This window comes from Medicago sativa, chromosome 3 (assembly GCF_051527215.1).
Source record: "Medicago sativa cultivar Bolivia chromosome 3, Bolivia_mono, whole genome shotgun sequence".
In the NCBI taxonomy this organism is placed as follows: domain Eukaryota; kingdom Viridiplantae; phylum Streptophyta; class Magnoliopsida; order Fabales; family Fabaceae; genus Medicago; species Medicago sativa.
In genome coordinates, this window is record NC_140751.1 from 79,922,515 (window position 1) to 79,940,443 (window position 17,929).

The 17,929-nt window shown below is 34.3% G+C and overlaps 2 protein-coding genes across 4 annotated transcripts; one reads left to right on the plus strand and one right to left on the minus strand.

Annotated features, from left to right (window-relative positions):
* Positions 1–837: 837 nt before the first annotated feature.
* LOC146940665 (uncharacterized) lies at positions 838–14,383 on the plus strand. 3 transcript variants are annotated; one of them, XR_015032120.1, is made up of 17 exons: positions 838–1,258; positions 1,339–1,877; positions 2,762–2,986; positions 3,547–4,590; positions 5,206–6,300; positions 6,389–6,460; positions 6,579–6,659; positions 7,048–7,088; positions 7,187–7,274; positions 7,350–7,487; positions 9,202–9,393; positions 9,481–9,560; positions 9,667–9,736; positions 9,819–9,927; positions 12,126–12,231; positions 13,159–13,246; positions 13,998–14,383. XR_015032120.1 is itself a non-coding variant. In XM_085754386.1 (17 exons), exons 1-17 carry the CDS (start codon positions 913–915, stop codon positions 14,191–14,193), a joined length of 4,503 nt encoding a protein of 1,500 aa, XP_085610512.1. In that variant the 5' UTR covers positions 838–912; the 3' UTR covers positions 14,194–14,383. The 3 variants fall into 3 exon arrangements, 2 of the variants coding, with proteins under 2 accessions (XP_085610512.1, XP_085610513.1); XM_085754386.1 differs by having other exon boundaries at positions 9,826–9,927; XM_085754387.1 differs by having other exon boundaries at positions 3,547–4,572; positions 9,826–9,927.
* A 1,755-nt stretch (positions 14,384–16,138) lies between these two features.
* On the minus strand, positions 16,139–17,929 carry XERICO (RING/U-box superfamily protein). Its single transcript, XM_085754388.1, is given in 5 exon segments — positions 16,139–16,235; positions 16,238–16,278; positions 16,599–16,708; positions 16,710–17,162; positions 17,820–17,929. Coding segments are annotated over 4 exon segments (570 nt in total). The 5' UTR covers positions 17,067–17,162; positions 17,820–17,929; the 3' UTR covers positions 16,139–16,173.

Consider the following 17,929-nt stretch of genomic DNA (forward strand, 5'->3'; position numbering starts at 1 on the left):
AAACTATAGATGCTACTGCTAATGTTGTGTAATTTCTCATACAAGATGAGGTCCTTCAGATATAGTTGTTGGTTGGCGTGGATAGTCCATGGTGTAAGACATATTGTCATACGTAGTAAACCATCACCATGAAGGGTAAAATGTAATATAGATGCTTCTTTATTATCCCTTCACAACAAAATGGGGATTGATGTTTGTCTCAGGGATGAAAAGGGGTTTTTGTTTTGGCTAAAACGTTATGTTTTTACCCCATTTGTAATGTACATGTTGGAGAAGCTATTGACTTACTTTTAGCTCTTATTTGGGTGCATGAGTTGAACTTAGGGGCCGATTGATTTTGAATTAGATTCTGAGAGAGTGGTAGATAGTTTTGTTAAGTCTAAGCATGATTCTCTCAAAAAAAAAAAAAAGTCTAATCATGATATTAGCGAATTTGCTATTATCATACTCATTGTAAATCTATCTTCTCTCATTTCTATCGAAACTTTAGTGTTGAGTTTGTGCAGAGACAAACAAACGAGGTTGCCTGTAGTTTGACAAAGGCAATTACATCGTCAGATATTTCTAAATAATAGTGGATAATATTCATAAGAATTTAATTAGTATACACTGTCATTGTATAATTATTTTACACATAAATCAAACGAAATGTAATCACATTAATTAATGAAAACATATAAATATTAATCGACGTGACAAGACATTATTATTAAATGCATGTGTACAATAATTTACACGGTCCATGTATAATAATTTAAAAACAGTTTTTTTTTAGGAAAAATTTAAAAACAAAGTTATTACTGATGAAAAACCAAACTCAACACAACGGCACTGGGCAAACTCATTTTGAAACGAATAATGGTCACTGAATAAACCCATTTTCCCGCACAAAAATCTCCAAACACCACAACAATGAAATCACCTCCGTCCAAGTCCAACAACACCGAAACCGAAGAAGAAACCATCGCATTCAACAGAAAAAGAGCACGCCGCGTAAGCTTCGCCGATAACGAAATCACCTCCGTCCACATCTTCCGTCCCGACGACGACCACTCCTCTTCCTCCTCCGACATCCCCGCAGATACCCTAGGTCTCTTCCATCAAATCGGAGGAGACAGCGACGACGACGAAGTAGAACCGCGCCAAAACCCTACCGATGACGCTGCTGAAGTTGTAGATCATCGGAACTCCTTCCTGCAACCGATTGGTTCTCCTTCACCCGGTGGAAGTAGCAATAACGCTGATGACGACAGTGATGGTGAGTCTTAACCTAATCTCGTTTAGTTAATTGATTAATTGTTAATTATTTTTTAATTTTTTACTAATTTGATTTTGCAGATGACGAATTTCGTGGTCCGGTGTCGACGGATTTCATTAAACCGGAACGGTTATCAGATTCCGGTGTCTCCGACGACATTACTATGGACTCGACTGCATTTTCAATGCATTACCGGAGTCTTGCCTGTTCGGATTCAGGGGATCTTAAAACTCCGACGAGGTTTGACGCGACGGTGACTATTGCCGGTCAAAGCAGTGCCACACCGGGGAGTTTGATGGATTTTACTGACGGTGATAAGAAAACGCCTCAGTCGCCTGTGGTTGCGAGTGCTAGCGGGGATTCAGATGATATGAGTATTGAAGGGGAACAAGGAAGAAAAAGCTATGATTATGGAAGACTCTCTCCTAAGTTGGTTGCAATTTTGGCACAGGGAAGTAAGGAGTTGGATGGTGTTTCGCGGTTAGGTTCAAAAGCTACACAATCGCCAAATGGAAATGATATGGAGGTTTTACCTGATTTGGCATGTTCAGCGAACTCGCCTATTCGTCGAATCACCGTTGATAGTGCAATTGCTTCTGCTTCTGAGTCTTCAACCAAGGTTGAAAATCTTTTAAGTCATTAAATTATACGGTCATTTATTTTTAGCAGTTTTCTCAAATGACTTGTTTGTTGTTTGCTTCAAAGTTTTCCTTTCAAGTTGAAGGGATAATTTTATCGTACAGCCGTATGACCAACAATATTGTATAAGATGGAGTGTTGGGTGGTAAAGAACCTACACGAGAATAAACTAAGTGAGATAAGATAAAGATGTTGTGTTGGTTGTGTGGTAAGACTAGACAATATAGGATTAGAAATGACCACATTAGAGAGAGTTGGAGTAGCAGCTATCGTAGAAAAAATGGTGGAAACTCGGCTTAGGTGGTTTCTGCATGTAGAGAAAATAGATGTAGATTCTCTAGTAAGGACAGTAGAATAGATGGAGGGTAGTCAAATCACTAGAGGCAGAGAAAGACCTATAAAAACGATAAGGGAAACTATTAAGAAAGATTTAGAAATTAATGAGTTGGATAAAGATATGATAAATGATAGAACATTATGGCGTCGTTTGATCCATTTAACCGACTCCACTTAGTAGGATGAGACTTGTTTGTTGTTGTTGTTGTTATTGTTGTTGGGGTCTTTACCTTTTAGTTAGTTGCAGATAGTTATTGTAATAGGGAAATGCTAACAAGTGCCCTTAGGGCACATGATAAGAAGTCTAATGAGGAAACTTTATCTTGAGAATTGTGCATTTATTACATTGAAACTTTAAAAATTGACTTTTGCTTTATTAAACTCGTCAATTATTTCTATTTTTGTCTTCTTAACAAGTGCCCTTAGCATAACCCATTGTAATATATCAAATTGTAGTTGTACATGGTTTATGATGATACTGTTGTGGTTGTGGCAATTGATAAGTGATATTTGTTATTTTCATTTCAGAACACTAAGGAGTTTGTTAATGATGCAACTCCGTTAGCTTGTAAACAATTGAGCTCTGCTAAGGCTAATAGAAGAACCCCGCCAAAGATGGATAAAGGTGATAAGTTAGCCACACATTCACCAATTGCAGATCATGTGGAGGTTTTACCCAACTTGGAATGTTCAGTTAACTCTCCTGTTCATCAAATCACCCCAGTTGCTTCTGCTTCTAAGTCTTCAACTAAGGTTGAAAATATTCTAGGTCATTAAATTATTTGTTCATATGTTTTCACTCAACATTCTTTTTTCATGGTAGCCTAAGGTTGTTACATTTGTTCAATGATTGTTGTCTAGGTGCAAGGAGCTTGTTTCTACTTAACCTTAGTCTCATGTTCAAGTCTTTATGACTGGAAAAACATAGGCATTGAGACAGCTTTGCTTTCTTGTGTGTGTCCATTTATATGACTTGGTAATTGAAATAGTTGGGGAACACTGAAGGTGTTGGAATTAAATCTTGCATTCTGCTGGAATCAATGTGGGTTCGATTATTCTTATTGACTGTTGTCAGTTCTCCCAGTTGACTTGTTTCATGTCTGCTTCAAAGTTTATTTTATTTCAGATTTTAGGGTCTTTACCTTTTAGTTAGTTGCAGATAGTTATTGTAATACATCAAATTATGGTTGTGCATGGTTTATGATGACACTGTTCTGTTTTTGGCTGTCCTTGTATATGCTATTACATCTGTTGAGTTGTGTAAATGCATGGCAGTTGTAATTGATAAGTGAAATTTTTATTTTCATTTTCAGAACAGGGAGCTTGTTAATGATCCAACTCCATTAGCTTTTAAACAATTGGACTCTTCTAAGGCTAATAGAGGAACCCCGCCAAAGCTGGATGAAGGTGATAAGTTAGATTTGGCTGCTAAGTATGAACTGGGTTTCTGCGAAGTCCCCATAAAAGAGAGTAATTCTAAAGACAGGGGACAAGTGACTGACTGTAATCATAAGTCCGATCAAGTTACTGGAAACCATCCAGTACATGAGTTTACACCATTGTCACTTTCTGCAAATAAAGTAGTATTTATGGGTTCTTCTGATTCATTCAGATGTACTGGAAATATAACTCCTCCCTTAAAGCAATCTGGTTTGCTTGTGCCTGAGGTACATGTCGAAAATAGTGCAACTTTGCTGTCCATACGTAAAAGCATTTCAAAGTTGAAAACTCTTAAGACTACCCCAAACACATCTACTCTCAAAGAAGGAACTGACAAATTGAAACTTAGTTTTTCAAAATACTCCCCAGGGACTTCTTTCTTTAGTGAAAGAGATTTTGAAAACAAGCAAGTTGGAACTGTTACTGCTCCTTTGGTGGAAGAGCCATTTAGTTTAACTCTCGAGAATAACATGAGTCGAAGTTTTATCAACACCAACAATCGTGTAGTTGATTCTTTGATTTCGGCCAATGTTTCCTACAATGATAAAAATATTGAGCCTGTGATTGGTGCTTCTTCCTTGCTTAAGACTCATATAACAAGAGTGGCAGATTTTGACCTGGCAGATGGCACAGAGGAAAAAAATGATGAAGTTCTAACCACTACGCATGCCAAACCTTTTGCTTCCCGTGTAAAATCATTTGACCATACTTTATCGCCATCTGTAGAATGTCAAAGTAATTGCCATGTTGAGTTGAAGCAAACGGATATGCAGAATGAATCTTTTAATGGTGGTTTAGGACAAGCCATTGAATACGACAAACCGACAGCAGCTAAAAAATTGGATTTATCTGGTGATGGAAACAGTGAACAGCTTAACTCACCTTTTGAGGATGCACAGGTCAGCAAACTGACTAAGGTAAAATTAAAGAAAGTGCCTCTATTTTTTGTAGTTATGATTCATGCAAAAAAAGAGTCTCTGAAACCTTTGCTTATCTGTATTACTTTGAGGAACATTTGGAGTCATTTGCTAAAACGATAGAAAAGAAATATTCAAGTTTGATTCCAAAATATGGATACTAATTCATCTCCTTTCATGGTTAGTTCTCTATGACATGATTTTCAGAGTCAATTACAAAAAAAAAAAAAATGATTTACTGATACTTTTTTCATTTAGATATTTAGACTATTTCCTTAGTTCAATGCCCCCACTTTTTATGGTTTTGATATTTGTAAGTGTAATTACATTTCAGCAGAGTCATGTTTTTGTAAATTCTAATCATTAGAATTTCTAAACCCTACTTCAGTTTTCTCTATTTTGTCTAGACAAGTAAAATGTGTCATGGCTATGTATGTTTACAAAATTAAAATTTAGACTCTTGCAAAAACATATGGGTAAAGGTGTGTCTCTACAGAGGTCAAAACATTGCCTCCAGTGGAAGACTGATTTTTCTTTCTTTTATGATGCTAACATGTCAGTTCTGTGCTTCTGAATTGTTATGATTTCACCTTATTTGATGCTTGTATGATTTAGAGCACATTGAAGGGAAAACCGGCCAGGAGTCCTTGTAATAGATTTCTAGATCTAAGCAGTCCTATCCAAGAAGTAACAACTGTGTTTCCCTCCCTGCAAGAGCCTCCTAGTGATATCCGAGACTTGTCTCACAGGATTAATTCTGATGGACATGGTGTTGATCTTGATAACAATGGCCATCCGGCACTCCAAGTAGCTCAGAGCCCTCTTACCGAAACTGGTATCAAGGTTTCTTCTGGGAAGAAAATGAAAGGTGTTGATCTTGATAACAACTTTCATCCAGCACTCCAAGTAGCTCAGAGCCCTCTTACCAAAACTGGTATCGAGGTTTCGTCTGGGAAGAAAAGGAAAGGTGTCGAGTTTTTAAGTGATATCCAAGACTTGTCTCACAGGATTAATTCTGATGGGCGTGGTGTTGATCTTGATAAAAACTGCCATCCGACACTCCAAGTAGCACAGAGCCCTCTTACCAAAACTGGTATCGAGGATTCTTCTGGGAAGAAATGGGAAAGTGTCGATCTTGATAACAACTGCCATCCGACACTCCAAGTAGCTCGGAGCCCTCTTACGAAAAGTGGTATCGAGGTTTCGTCTGGGAAGAAAAGGAAAGGTGTTGAGTTACCAAGTGATTTCCGAGACTTGTCTCACAGGATTAATTCTGATGGGCATGGTGTTGATCTTGATAACAACTGCCATCCGGCACTCCAAGTAGCTCAGAGCCCTCTTACCAAAAATGGTTTCGAGGTTTCTTCTGAGAAGAAAATGAAGGGTGTCGAATTATTAAGTGATTTCCAAGGCTTGTCTCACAGGAGTAATTCCGATGGCCATGTTGTTGATCTTGATAACAACTGCCATCCAGCACTCCAAATAGCTCAGAGCCCTCTTACCAAAACTGGTATCGAGATTTCTTCTGGGAAGAAAGGGAAAGGTGTCGAGTTATTAAGTGCTGGAGACAATATACAGAAGACAGGGAGGATTGACAGAAGCCCAGAGAAAAGTGGGGATGGAGATCTACAGTTTGTTTTGGAGCAAACTTGTTCTATGGGAAGTGAAAGAGAAAAGTTTGGAGATCAGAAGTGGGATGATTTGGATCATGTATGGTTATTGCTTCATATTGATAATTAGTTAGAAATTTGTTGTTTTATTGGGTCTCTTAAGTTTATACTTTTCAACTATCTTGCAGGTTATAAAAAAATTCTCAACCAGCACAAAACAATTGCTTTCTCCATCATTTGATAAGCTGAATTTGAGATTGGTATGTTCTAATATATGGTTGTAGAATTAGAAAAATTGTGGATATTGCTTCGTACTTTTTAATCATTCACAATTATATTATCATAGCTATTTATACAACGTTGGATCTAAATATTTAGATTGGCACGCTGGAAGATATTTTGGTTCCTCTGCAGAAAGTTAAGAAATGGGATATTCTTTCTTCTGAAATTCATTCTCAGGTCTGTTGGATTAGATAATAGAATTTAGTGCACTAAGCTAGTTATATTATATCATGAACAAGATTATATTTGAAATGACTAGTACATCTAACAAGGGCCTGTTCCCTTTGAGACAACATTGTCTGTTTTCACTTTTAATTACAAAAATATCATGTTGTTTTCACCTTGTTTGTTGATTTCAAAGATGTGTATAGGATACCGTGAAAATAATAAATAATTATTTTTCAACTATTTCCTATACAAACATTTGAAAATAAAAAACAGCGCGACAATTTTGTAAATAAAAGTGAAAACAGGAAATGAAAACAAAAATATTTTCTCAAATCAAACTTACTCTATGTTTGGAATTTCCTGTTTCTTATTGACATGGTTCTCGTTTTTCTTTCAGAAGAAATTAACGGATCCTCTAAATATTCGCAGACGCAAAAGGTACACATAAGCTGTTTGACTAAGTCACTATGTGGATTGTGTTACTCATACTCAAGTTTATGGACCTGATTTTTAAATGTTGAGTATTTCTTTTGCAGAATTGTGGAAATGAAAATGTTGCTTTTTAATATAGCATATGAGAAGTCTAAGCTACAATTAATGAATGCTAAGCGTGAGAGATTACTGGTATTCTCTCTTACACATTAGTCTTAGTATTTAGCAATACTTGCTATTGGTGATACAAACTTTCATTATTCACAGAAAAAAGTAAAACAGCTGAGTTCTGGGCTTCAAGAGACCCAGGTGATGAAATGTTCTGCTAAGAGTAGACCGGTTGACATTCAAGCTGATGGTAGTCACATCAATACAAGATTTTTTAATTCCCAAGGAGAATCTCAGGTATAATTATGTGTGATTTATTTTAAGTGACCTAGTGATAATAGCTTTAAAATTATTATGATACGCTTTCCATGGTGTATCTGATCTTCAAAACCTTGAATTGGTATTAGAAATACATTGATGAGAGAATTACACTGAGTTAAGGTTACTACTTTTCTTCCTCTGATTTCGCAACAGGAGGGAGTTAGCAATCTCCACCTTTTTTCACTTTTGGACAAAATACTTGACATTATATTTAAAGCAACTTTGATTAATGGTATTTGAAAAATGAAAAATCTACAGTTTTTACCCTCACACTTCGATTCCCTTGCTACACAACATGTCAATCTTTGAAGGAGCATTCTTACACAGATATCTCTCTAACTAACATTAATTCAATATTTATAAGGTGTTATCTGAATTGGTGACCCGTTGTCAAATAGCAGTGCAATAGCTCTATTACGTTGCGGATTTTGATGAATCTGCCAGGAAAAACCATGGTGATATGCACATTCTGCTATAAGGGATGTATCAGCCGCTATATCAGCATTTGCAGCCACAGTTGTAAAACTTAAGAGTCGTAGTATGTGTTCTGCACATTAATTGATTCCCTTGCTACAGAACATGTCAATCTTTGATGGACCATTCTTACACAGAGCTCTCAAACTCACATTAATTCAATATTTATAAGTTTTTAGCTGAATTGGTGACCCATTGTCAAATAGCGGTGCTATAGCTCTAGTACGTTTGGGGCTTTGATGAATCTGCCACGAAAAACCACAGAGCTATGCACATTCTGCTATAAGGGATGTAGCAGTATATTAGCATTTGCAGCCACTGTTGTAAAACTTAAGAATCATAGTATGTGTGCTGCACATTAATCAATTCAGGTGCATAATAATACTTAACTTTCAACATTCCCCTTTAAGTGCAGCGTAAATGTTCGTCATGCACACTTTTTACAAGGATACCCTATCTTAATAGTTATTCCTATTGAGTGCCTTTGCGAATATACCAACTAATTGTTCTATTGAATCACCAATTTAGTCCCTATAGTTGTAGGGTGCTGTCAACTAAGTCTCTTAAATTAGTTTAAAGTGATATTTGATTTTTAAGACTCACAGTCATATTAGTCCCTACCAGACAATTTTAGGGGCTCAATTGACTGATTCAAAAGGACTGACGTGATGGAATATTCTAAATTTCAGAAATTAATTATTAAAATGATCCTTAAAACTCGGATTTATTTCTGAGTTAAAATGATCCTTAAAACACGAGGGAAAATTCTCAATTTCAGAGACAATTTTGAAATTTTACCGATGTTATGAATATGAACATTTATGACTTGTCATTAGATCTTTATTTTGGATAAACGATGTATGTCTTTGAACTTAAAAGTTACAAAATAAAATCTTGGCTCAAACCAGTTCTTATCATCAGTTTTGTGCTGGTTCGATTAGTTTTTTGGGTTAAATGAAACAAACACCTGGACAACTCTCTTGGTCGAAGTGGCCTACTATTCATATTCATATTTATATGGACATTATTTCCACTGAGCAATGCCCTTCAAACATGTTTTTACTTGACATTCATGAATTTATGTTCATGAATTTCCTCTTGTTTGCATGGTATATTTTCTCGTGTGTGTCCCTAGTTTCTGTTTATAGTTCATTGGTGCAGTATGATGATAAAAGGTTTAATATGTTGTCCATTGAATTCCAATTGGCAATGTTAGGTTTCTTGCAAAAAAGTGATTGAAATGAGGCAAGAGCTTGAAAGTTTGGATCAGAAAGCAAAACCTTTAAGTGAATTTTTTTATAGTTACTGCAAGATGGAAGGGGATCAAAGCTATACCAACGTCATAAAATCTGTTCCTGGTTATTTGGAAAAGATAATGTCTTACAAGTTGGTATTACAAAATTTGAAGGTTGTCCAACTTTAAATATTGTTCTTATCTATGTACAAGATAATATTTCATTTTCTGACCGACAACTTTGTTTCTACTATTTGTCAGTTGTGGGATATTGAAGATTTTGAGCGCAAGGATGACCATCACATGATTATTCTCAACTATTGTGGATATATCATCCAAAGGTTAACTTTGATTGATTTGTTTCTTTTTTTTAAGGATTGGAGCTCAAGTGTATCTTGTGTGACATTACTGAATATGCAAGTGGCTGTTTACTTTGATGGAATGTAGGTTCACAGTAAATGCTGGTCTATCAAGCATTATAGTATCAAATTGCTTGAATGATGCGAATATTGGAAAGGTAATTTGGTTGACAGTTTATCTGTTTTATTATTATATATTCAGCATTCATACCTTACTGTTTTCTAATATGATACATTTAGCTTTCAGACTTATCCGAATATGGATGCTTTCTCTGCATTTGCGTTTGCCTTAAATCCACATACCACTAGCAAACGCACAGGTCGAATCAGTATGGCACAAGAAACACAGGTAACTGTTTCTTGTTGAAAGTTTGTTTAATTTTTTTATTTCATATTTGCTTTATTTTTAGAGGGGATCACCATATTCAGAATCTACTTGTTATGGACTAGAAAATTTAGGGTGCGTTTGTTTTAGTTTTAAAAAAAAATAGATTTTGTGTTAAAAGAATCTAGATATTAATTTTTAAAGATTTTAAAAAAAATCTGAAGTTATTTTTGCTTGTCTACTACCCATAAAAATCCATTTTTTTTTAAAGAAAATGAGTTTTAACATGTACATGTGTTACCTCCTTGTTTTTAAAAAAAATAGATTTTGAGAAAAGCTAATCCTAATAGCTTTTCATTTGAGTCAACATAGATTTTTTTATTAAAATGATTTTTCTAAAAATCCAAAACATACACTTAAAAATGAAAAAAGTGATTTTTTTAAGGAAAAAAATAGATTTTTTTTGGAAAAAATTCAAAACAAACGGACCCTTAAACTAATGGTATGAATCTAGTGGTTTATGAGCTAGGAAAATTTTGTTTCAAAGAAGCCTTTAAGTAGGATTATTCAAAATTGTTGCCTCTGCCAGTATCTGTGCTCATAGAGTCATATTGTATTCGGCAAGAAATATTGGGAACCTCACCTTAATTACCACCTTGTGACTTTTGGCTGAATTTAAATCTCCATGAAAACAAATCTTGGGCTCTGAAGAAAAAATTCAAGTGAATTTTGTTTCAAAGAAACCTTTTGTCAGTGATTATACTGCTCTAGCATATTAGTCCACTTCACATAATTCACAACCATCTTCCTAGTTTCTCACTTGAGGAGGACATAGGGATGGTAATGGTTGTGGACACGTGGTACTAAATGATCATTTATCATGTTATTTCAATTTTTTTTAATATATCAAATATATTTCAAGATATAGATTAGCCCTCCAAAAACCTCTTCCCAATCACAGCTTTAGTGAAAACATTTATCAGTTGATCATTTGAATTATTAAAGTGAGTGGTAATGTCTCCGGATATAACATTCTATCTGATTAGGTGCAAGGTATTTTCTTTTAGTTCAACTACCCAATTTGTCGACCCACTACCTTCATTAGAATTGCCGGATGTCAATATACTTGTGGCAGCAAAATATATCCAAATAACCTAAAGCTTAGTCACATCCACACCGCCACTGGAGCTGCCGGACACTAGCCCAAAAGTGTTGGTTGGTGGTTCGTTATCGGCGATGAAGATTTATTATGGTGAAGAAGGAAAAAAGACAGCAGCAGAAATGGTATTTTGTAAATTGGACATAATTCTAGACCTAATGGGTTATGAACAAAGGTTGTACCTATCTTGATCAATACCACTCTCAATTGGCCCCAAACCAGAACTCAGTTATGGTTTTTGAAGCTTTGAGCAGGTTTTAGTAACCAGTACTTGTTGATCATGGTCTACCATTGGCAACGATTGTGTTGTAAGTACTGCAAGAAAGAGAGTAGGTTAATGTAGTCAGGATGTCATTTTCGCCCCTCGCCCGTAGCTTTCTCATCATGCTCCCAACAGTGGGATCCTGGGGGAGAGGTATCTGTTTTCAACTACTATTGAACACGAGGAAATTTATTAGATTGCAACAACCTCGAGGACATGGTTGAATTTGAACGTGGCGGTATCCTTATTTCTTAGTGTTAGGATTGAAGGGAAAGTTGGTTAATTGTAGTTAGGCAGCTGGATTAGTAAGAGAGGATTTGTTAAATAAATTAGGGTTGGAAGGATTGAGGGAATCATTCTTTAAATTTTATAGTTTATGTAAAAGGAGAAATCTTTTGTCGAGGAGAAACCCTCTAGGAGAATTTTATTCTCCATTTCTGGTTCAGTTTTCAATAATACACTTCTATTTCTAACAAACTACTTGTGTGATAATAATAAAATGAAAGGTGGGCACCAGTCCTATAAAATCACTTAAGATATTTTAAAATATTATAAGATGCAATACATGATATTATGAGATATTTCTTAGATATTCTGTTACGGTTTACTCATGTACATATGATGAACATGGACATCTGCTATATCTTCCCAATAATATTTTTTTATCCACCTGCCCACCTAAATTTCCATGACGCTATCTCCAGTAATCTTTTCTCTTATCCCTTTGCTTGCTATTTCTTGGCTCAAAGTTTTCTTTTACAACTTCATAGTGTGTTTTAGCTGACCAGCTATTTTATGCAGATAACAGGTTCACTTCTAAGTAATTTGCTAGATGTGGTTCAGGAGGTTCAGTTAGCTCGGGTAGAGATTAGAAATTTGGTCCAGGCTAAGTTCAATTCTCATTCAGGTCGGCAAATTTCCTCTAAATATTATACAATGTGACAATGTTTTAAAAATCAGATGGTGGCGGTTATTGAACTAGTGAAAGGGTGTTATTTACTGGTTCATCTCCAACCATTGTTGAACTGTTGAGAATTATCTTATAATAATAACAATCAAATAATAATTTATTTTGGTCGAACAATTAATAAACTTATTTATATACAGTTATACAAAATAAACCATATTATATGTCTTGCAAGACAAAAGTTGATCAATACTAAGAGGCTAAATAATATATTAGAACCAAATGCATATGCCAGCCTCATACACGAGTCTCTGTCACTTAAAATTAGGCCTTTATTCGGGAAAATAATTATTGGGTTAATTATGTTGTCTTTTTAAAATCATGATTTTTCAAGTTTAGTCCCTAAATAAATTTTATACACTTTCGGTCTCTATTTGAATTTTGAACACTTCTTACAAAGAATGAGCGCTTTTACTCCCTTAAAATAGTCCCTATAAAAAAATAAAATTGAAACGAAATGTGATTAAAATTTATTTAGATACTGAACTTCAAGGACCGTGATTTATAAGGACTTTATAAATATGTAATCTATAGATATACATTTGGATGGATTAAAAAGAAAAATTGAAAATATTGGTTCAAGCAGCTTATAGTGGAGAAACCTCCATTGCCAAATTTTTGCTTTTCACTAGGTTTTGTAATCAGTCAGTTTTTAGGGGATTGAAATGAACAGAACCAGTCCTTAACCAGTTCATCGGTTACCCCATCAAACTGGCCAGTCCAGCCCGGTTAATTTTTAAAACCATAACATGAACCTTTTATCTGCAGAAAACTCTTCCCAAATTAATTGGTATTGGTTACTACCTTCCATTTTCTGACTTTAGATCAAACAGGTGTTTCACACTGTATTTCATACTGTTTTTGCAGTTCATCAACTTGATTTGCAGCTATCATTCATTGACTTCTGTGGTGGGATGAAGGTGCAAGTGATTCTTGATATGACATGCTTAAAATGGTAATCCTGCAATTTTGTTAACATTCACCTTTAAATTATTTTTCCTTGCTCGGTTAATTCTTTGCTACTAAGGATGTCTTTGGTCAGTCAAAAAATTATGTTTTGACAAACAAAACTATGTGTTCTGTGTTTGATTTGAAAATGGTCATGGAACAATACAAAAGTCTTGAATTCTGTTACCAAGTGAAATAGGAGACAACGTTTTTGTGTAATGCACATTATCCAAAAGAAAAAATTATTCCACTTTTTCGTCCTCTTAATAATAACTCTTCGCTGCGTGCCCTCTCTTCCCCAACCTTTTACTTCCATCATTTCTCCCCCTTCTTTGAGACAACTATTCTGCTTGTTATACTAGAGCATGTATCAAACTACCCTATGTGTTGTTTGTTTTTTGCTCAACTGTTCCAATCATATAAGCACTGTTCACAAGTCACTTAAAGCTGAGACTGCTTAGTATTCAATCTTTCCAACTTCCATTTAGATCATTCAAGTTTTGACTCATACTTAACACACATGCCGCAAAAGTTTCCATAAAATTTACATCTATTGTGATACGATGATGCTCTAATTGCCCTCACTCAGCTGAATCAATGCTCATTGATGTTTCGGATATCATCAATATGAATGCTATTTTTAAACATTTCTTTTTAAATGTGGTGATATCCCCGCATGTGATCAGCTTTATGGTTATATTTTCTTGGTATTTGTAACTTGTAATGAAAGCCACTGATTTAACAATTGGTTTGAGCAGCGGGGCCTATCCTGCAGAGGTTCTTCCATCTCAAATATATGATCCTGCTGCTAGTGGGGAACAAAAGGCTCTTCCTTCGTCGCTTGTAGATGAAATAAGAACTGCAGCTGAGAGTGTGAGCGTGGGGTATTCAAGAATTATTAGGCTTTGTAGGCGCATTTCCCAGGCAGTTCAGGGTTGCTCTAAAGGCAGATGATCCTGTCTAATTGCCTTCATTCGTTGTCAATTTTGGGTGGATTGTTCATTAGAGCTTTATGTTGTATATATATTGTCACATCCTGTGGCTATTAATGGACGACTGATTCTCATATGTAGCGTTAAAATTATTCACCAATTTCCCAATGATTGGTGCTGCCATAAAGGAAATCGGTTTATTAAGATCTTAAGTTCTCTGTGACCTTCTGCAATAAGTATCTTGTATTATTAAAGTATAATATTAGGTTATCAGATGATTCAAAATGTCAGATGCATGATCAGAAAATGAAAATCTGTATATTTCTTGTGAGTATAATTGAGGTTAGAAGGTTTCCAAAAAAAAATAATTGAGGTTAGAAGGTTGATTTAAAATGATTGCTATGATATTCAAAAGATGTCTACCGTAAAATGTTTTCAACTTGAAAGGGTAAATATTATAATATGAACATTCAATCTTATAAATAACTTTTTTAACTAATAGATGTTAAGATTCATTTTTTTGACCAAATTAGTGCTCAATATTCTCTTTTTGTTACAGTGCTTAAGATTATCAAGTAGAAAGCTTCTAAACAATTTTGATGCTCAAATTCATTTTCGTGTCTTGTAAGGCTTCTGTGCATTTATTTTTAGGTAAAGCTTCTATACCTGAGTCACAGAAATAAAGACTCATTTAAATATTTGAACCATACATTCGATGCTTTGTAGAGTTCGAGTAGTTCAAATTGGATGGTTTGAAAGATGAGTTAAATCTATTAAGAAGCTTAAAAGATTTGATTACCATGCCGATGTGATTTGGGAAGGATTGATGCTGATATGTAAAATTATTTTACGCCGATAATTCTTAATATTAATGTAAAGAAAAAAAATATAAAGTGACCTAAATAATTTTTTTTTTTTACAAGCAAAACAAAGAAAATTCCTTAATATTACAGCGAAACTTGAATGCGACACTCATTTTGTAGATGTTTTCATTCAGGAACTGCATAAATCACGTGTTTAAAATTAAATCCCCTAGAAATGACCAAAAGAAAAATCTTATCACTTATCATTCATTATAAAACTACAAGTATCTTCATATTTTTAACAATGAATCCATACTAAAATGTTCTTATTGTGACGTTGATGTTTCTTAAAGACGGAGATTATTTCAAATTTGTCCGGTCATTGGATGAAAGAAATCCTCACAATTTAAATGTGTGAAAAGATATTCATTCTTATTTATTTTATGAAATGCTGGTGATTTATTTGTTAATTTGTTTTATTTATTTTTATAATACTGATGAGCAACTTATCTCACTCTGAGTTATAAGCTAGATTATAAATCATTCGTTATAAGTTTATCAGACGTAAACTATCTTATCAGTTATCCACTTTTTTACCAAATTGACCCATAACGTACACATAAAAACACATTTTTTGTGTCTTTCGAAAGTTATGTATAAATATAATTTATCTATTAAAAATAAGAATCAACGGTGTCATAACATCTTCATGGCCATCCTTATCGGTGCCAGCATCAGACAGATAGATATGTGAGTTGTTTGAAAATTATACCACCCAAGAATCACCAAGAAGTGCTGTTCAATTCAAAGTTTGTGGCGCTATGTAACTATACTATACTATTCCAATATTTATACAGAAAAAAAAAAATAAACAAGTTTTAACGTAGTAATAAAATCATACAGAATTTTAAATAATGAGCAGAATGCTGAAAGCATATATTCAGTTCCATTTTAATTTGTTCTCTTCTCTTTTGTTATCTTTTGTCTAATATGAGGTTGGGACCTTGTATGCGAATTGTAGGTGGCATTTAAGGTGCATAAATGTTAAATATGTGCATGCTTATATTGACCGTCAATTTCGCAAAGTGTATGCTGTAATTTTGACAAAAACTACGTTTTAAACTTCAACAAAATCACAAAGTCACAAACAAAGTCAATGTCACTATAATTTCGTCAAACTCGAGTCCTTCAAACATGCATTATGTAGCAAAATCATTGCGGTTAGTGGTCTCTAAGACTCTAAGATATTTTAATACCAAATTCTATAGCCAAACTCATCACATGCTTCATTATAATCAAAAGCGTTGGCAAAAAGAGAAAAGGGACTTCTATAATATCAGATAATTAACAAGGTGGTCTTTATGGACAAACACAAATAACCAAAAAAGTATATCCCTAATCTCATATGTGGCAAACATATGATACAGAAAAGGAAAAAAAAAACAAGGTAAACAAAACCCCCCACTAACTCTACATCATAAAAAGGCAAAAGCACTAAGAAGACTAAAGAAAAAGTCAGATACATAGATAGGTACATCAGAACTGTCACAGATATTTACACACTATATACTGTACATGAAGTAACATCTCTATTAGATATTTTGTGCATGCTTCAATCATTGCTCATAAGCAAGATGCATCATCTTCAGGAATTAAAGGACTCCTACAAAGTGGACATGTAATGTTCCAATAATCCAACCACTTCTCCAAACACACTTTATGGAAAACATGCTCATAAGCAAGATATGCAATAGTTTATCTCTGATTCAGGTTCAAATTGAGTGAGACACACTGAACAATCATGTTCAGGTTCTTTACAGCCACTACACACACTGTCAAACCTAAGTGTTGGTGTCCTGCTTCTGAACTCTTCAATGAAATCATCTGAAGGACTTAGATGGATTTCAAATGACTCGGATGAGTTTTGAGGGTTATAGTCTTGTGAAGGAGAGGAAGATGGTGAAGCATTGATACCAACAATGTGTAGGATAGTCCTTATAATGCCTTTGAATATGGATATTGACATGGCAGTGTTTACTAGAATGATGCATAACACTCCTTCTGATTGTGCTGGAAGACTTGATAGGCCCATTTTGATGAACAAACTTGTGATACACTATATGATGCAATGTGTATTTTGAAGCAGAATTGATCAATGGAAACTATTTTGATCTTGTTGATAGTTTACCTGCAAACACATCAAAAGGGTATGCTTTAATAAAATTGAAACAAAACAAATAAAGTACTATTGTGTAGACTTATCAATCAAAAAGATTGAATTGATTGAAGATTTCACAAATTTACTGCAAAATATCTACATGGGAGAGAGTACAGTAACAATTTGCAATATACCCTAAATTTGGATAAAGAGATAGGAACTTTAAAAATCTCATTGAAAATCAAAGGGAAAATTTAATTAACAATTAATAATCAGAATTAAAAAAATTCACCCCAATAGCCTAAACTAGAGAACCAAATCCTCAAAATCTAAAAGAATAGGGAAAAAAAACAAGAATTGAAAAATTCTATGTTTTAAAAGACAATAACAAAGGGGTTTTAAGGAGACAAATCAAACAAGTAGCATATAATTTGATGTTAAAGTTTCCAGATTAAGATTAAGCAAACAAGAATTAAATTATAAGCATTGAAGTGGATTGTTCATCAACAAAACCTACCAAAAATCAAAACTTTATGTAGCAAATTATGGTCCAAAATTCTTATGATCAAGTTTACATGAGAAAATAAACAGATAAAGGAAACTAATTTAGGATCTACCATTTCATGGAAACATGTTGGATGACAAAGAAGAAAAATATTAAAGAAAACAGGCATTTTTGAGACTTACAGATAAAGGATTTGAGGATTTGTGATGTGGGTCAACAAGAACAATTTGTGTAGAGGTTGTTTTGTTACAAGAAGTGAGTTTTTGATATTATTGTTGTGTTGTGTTGTGTT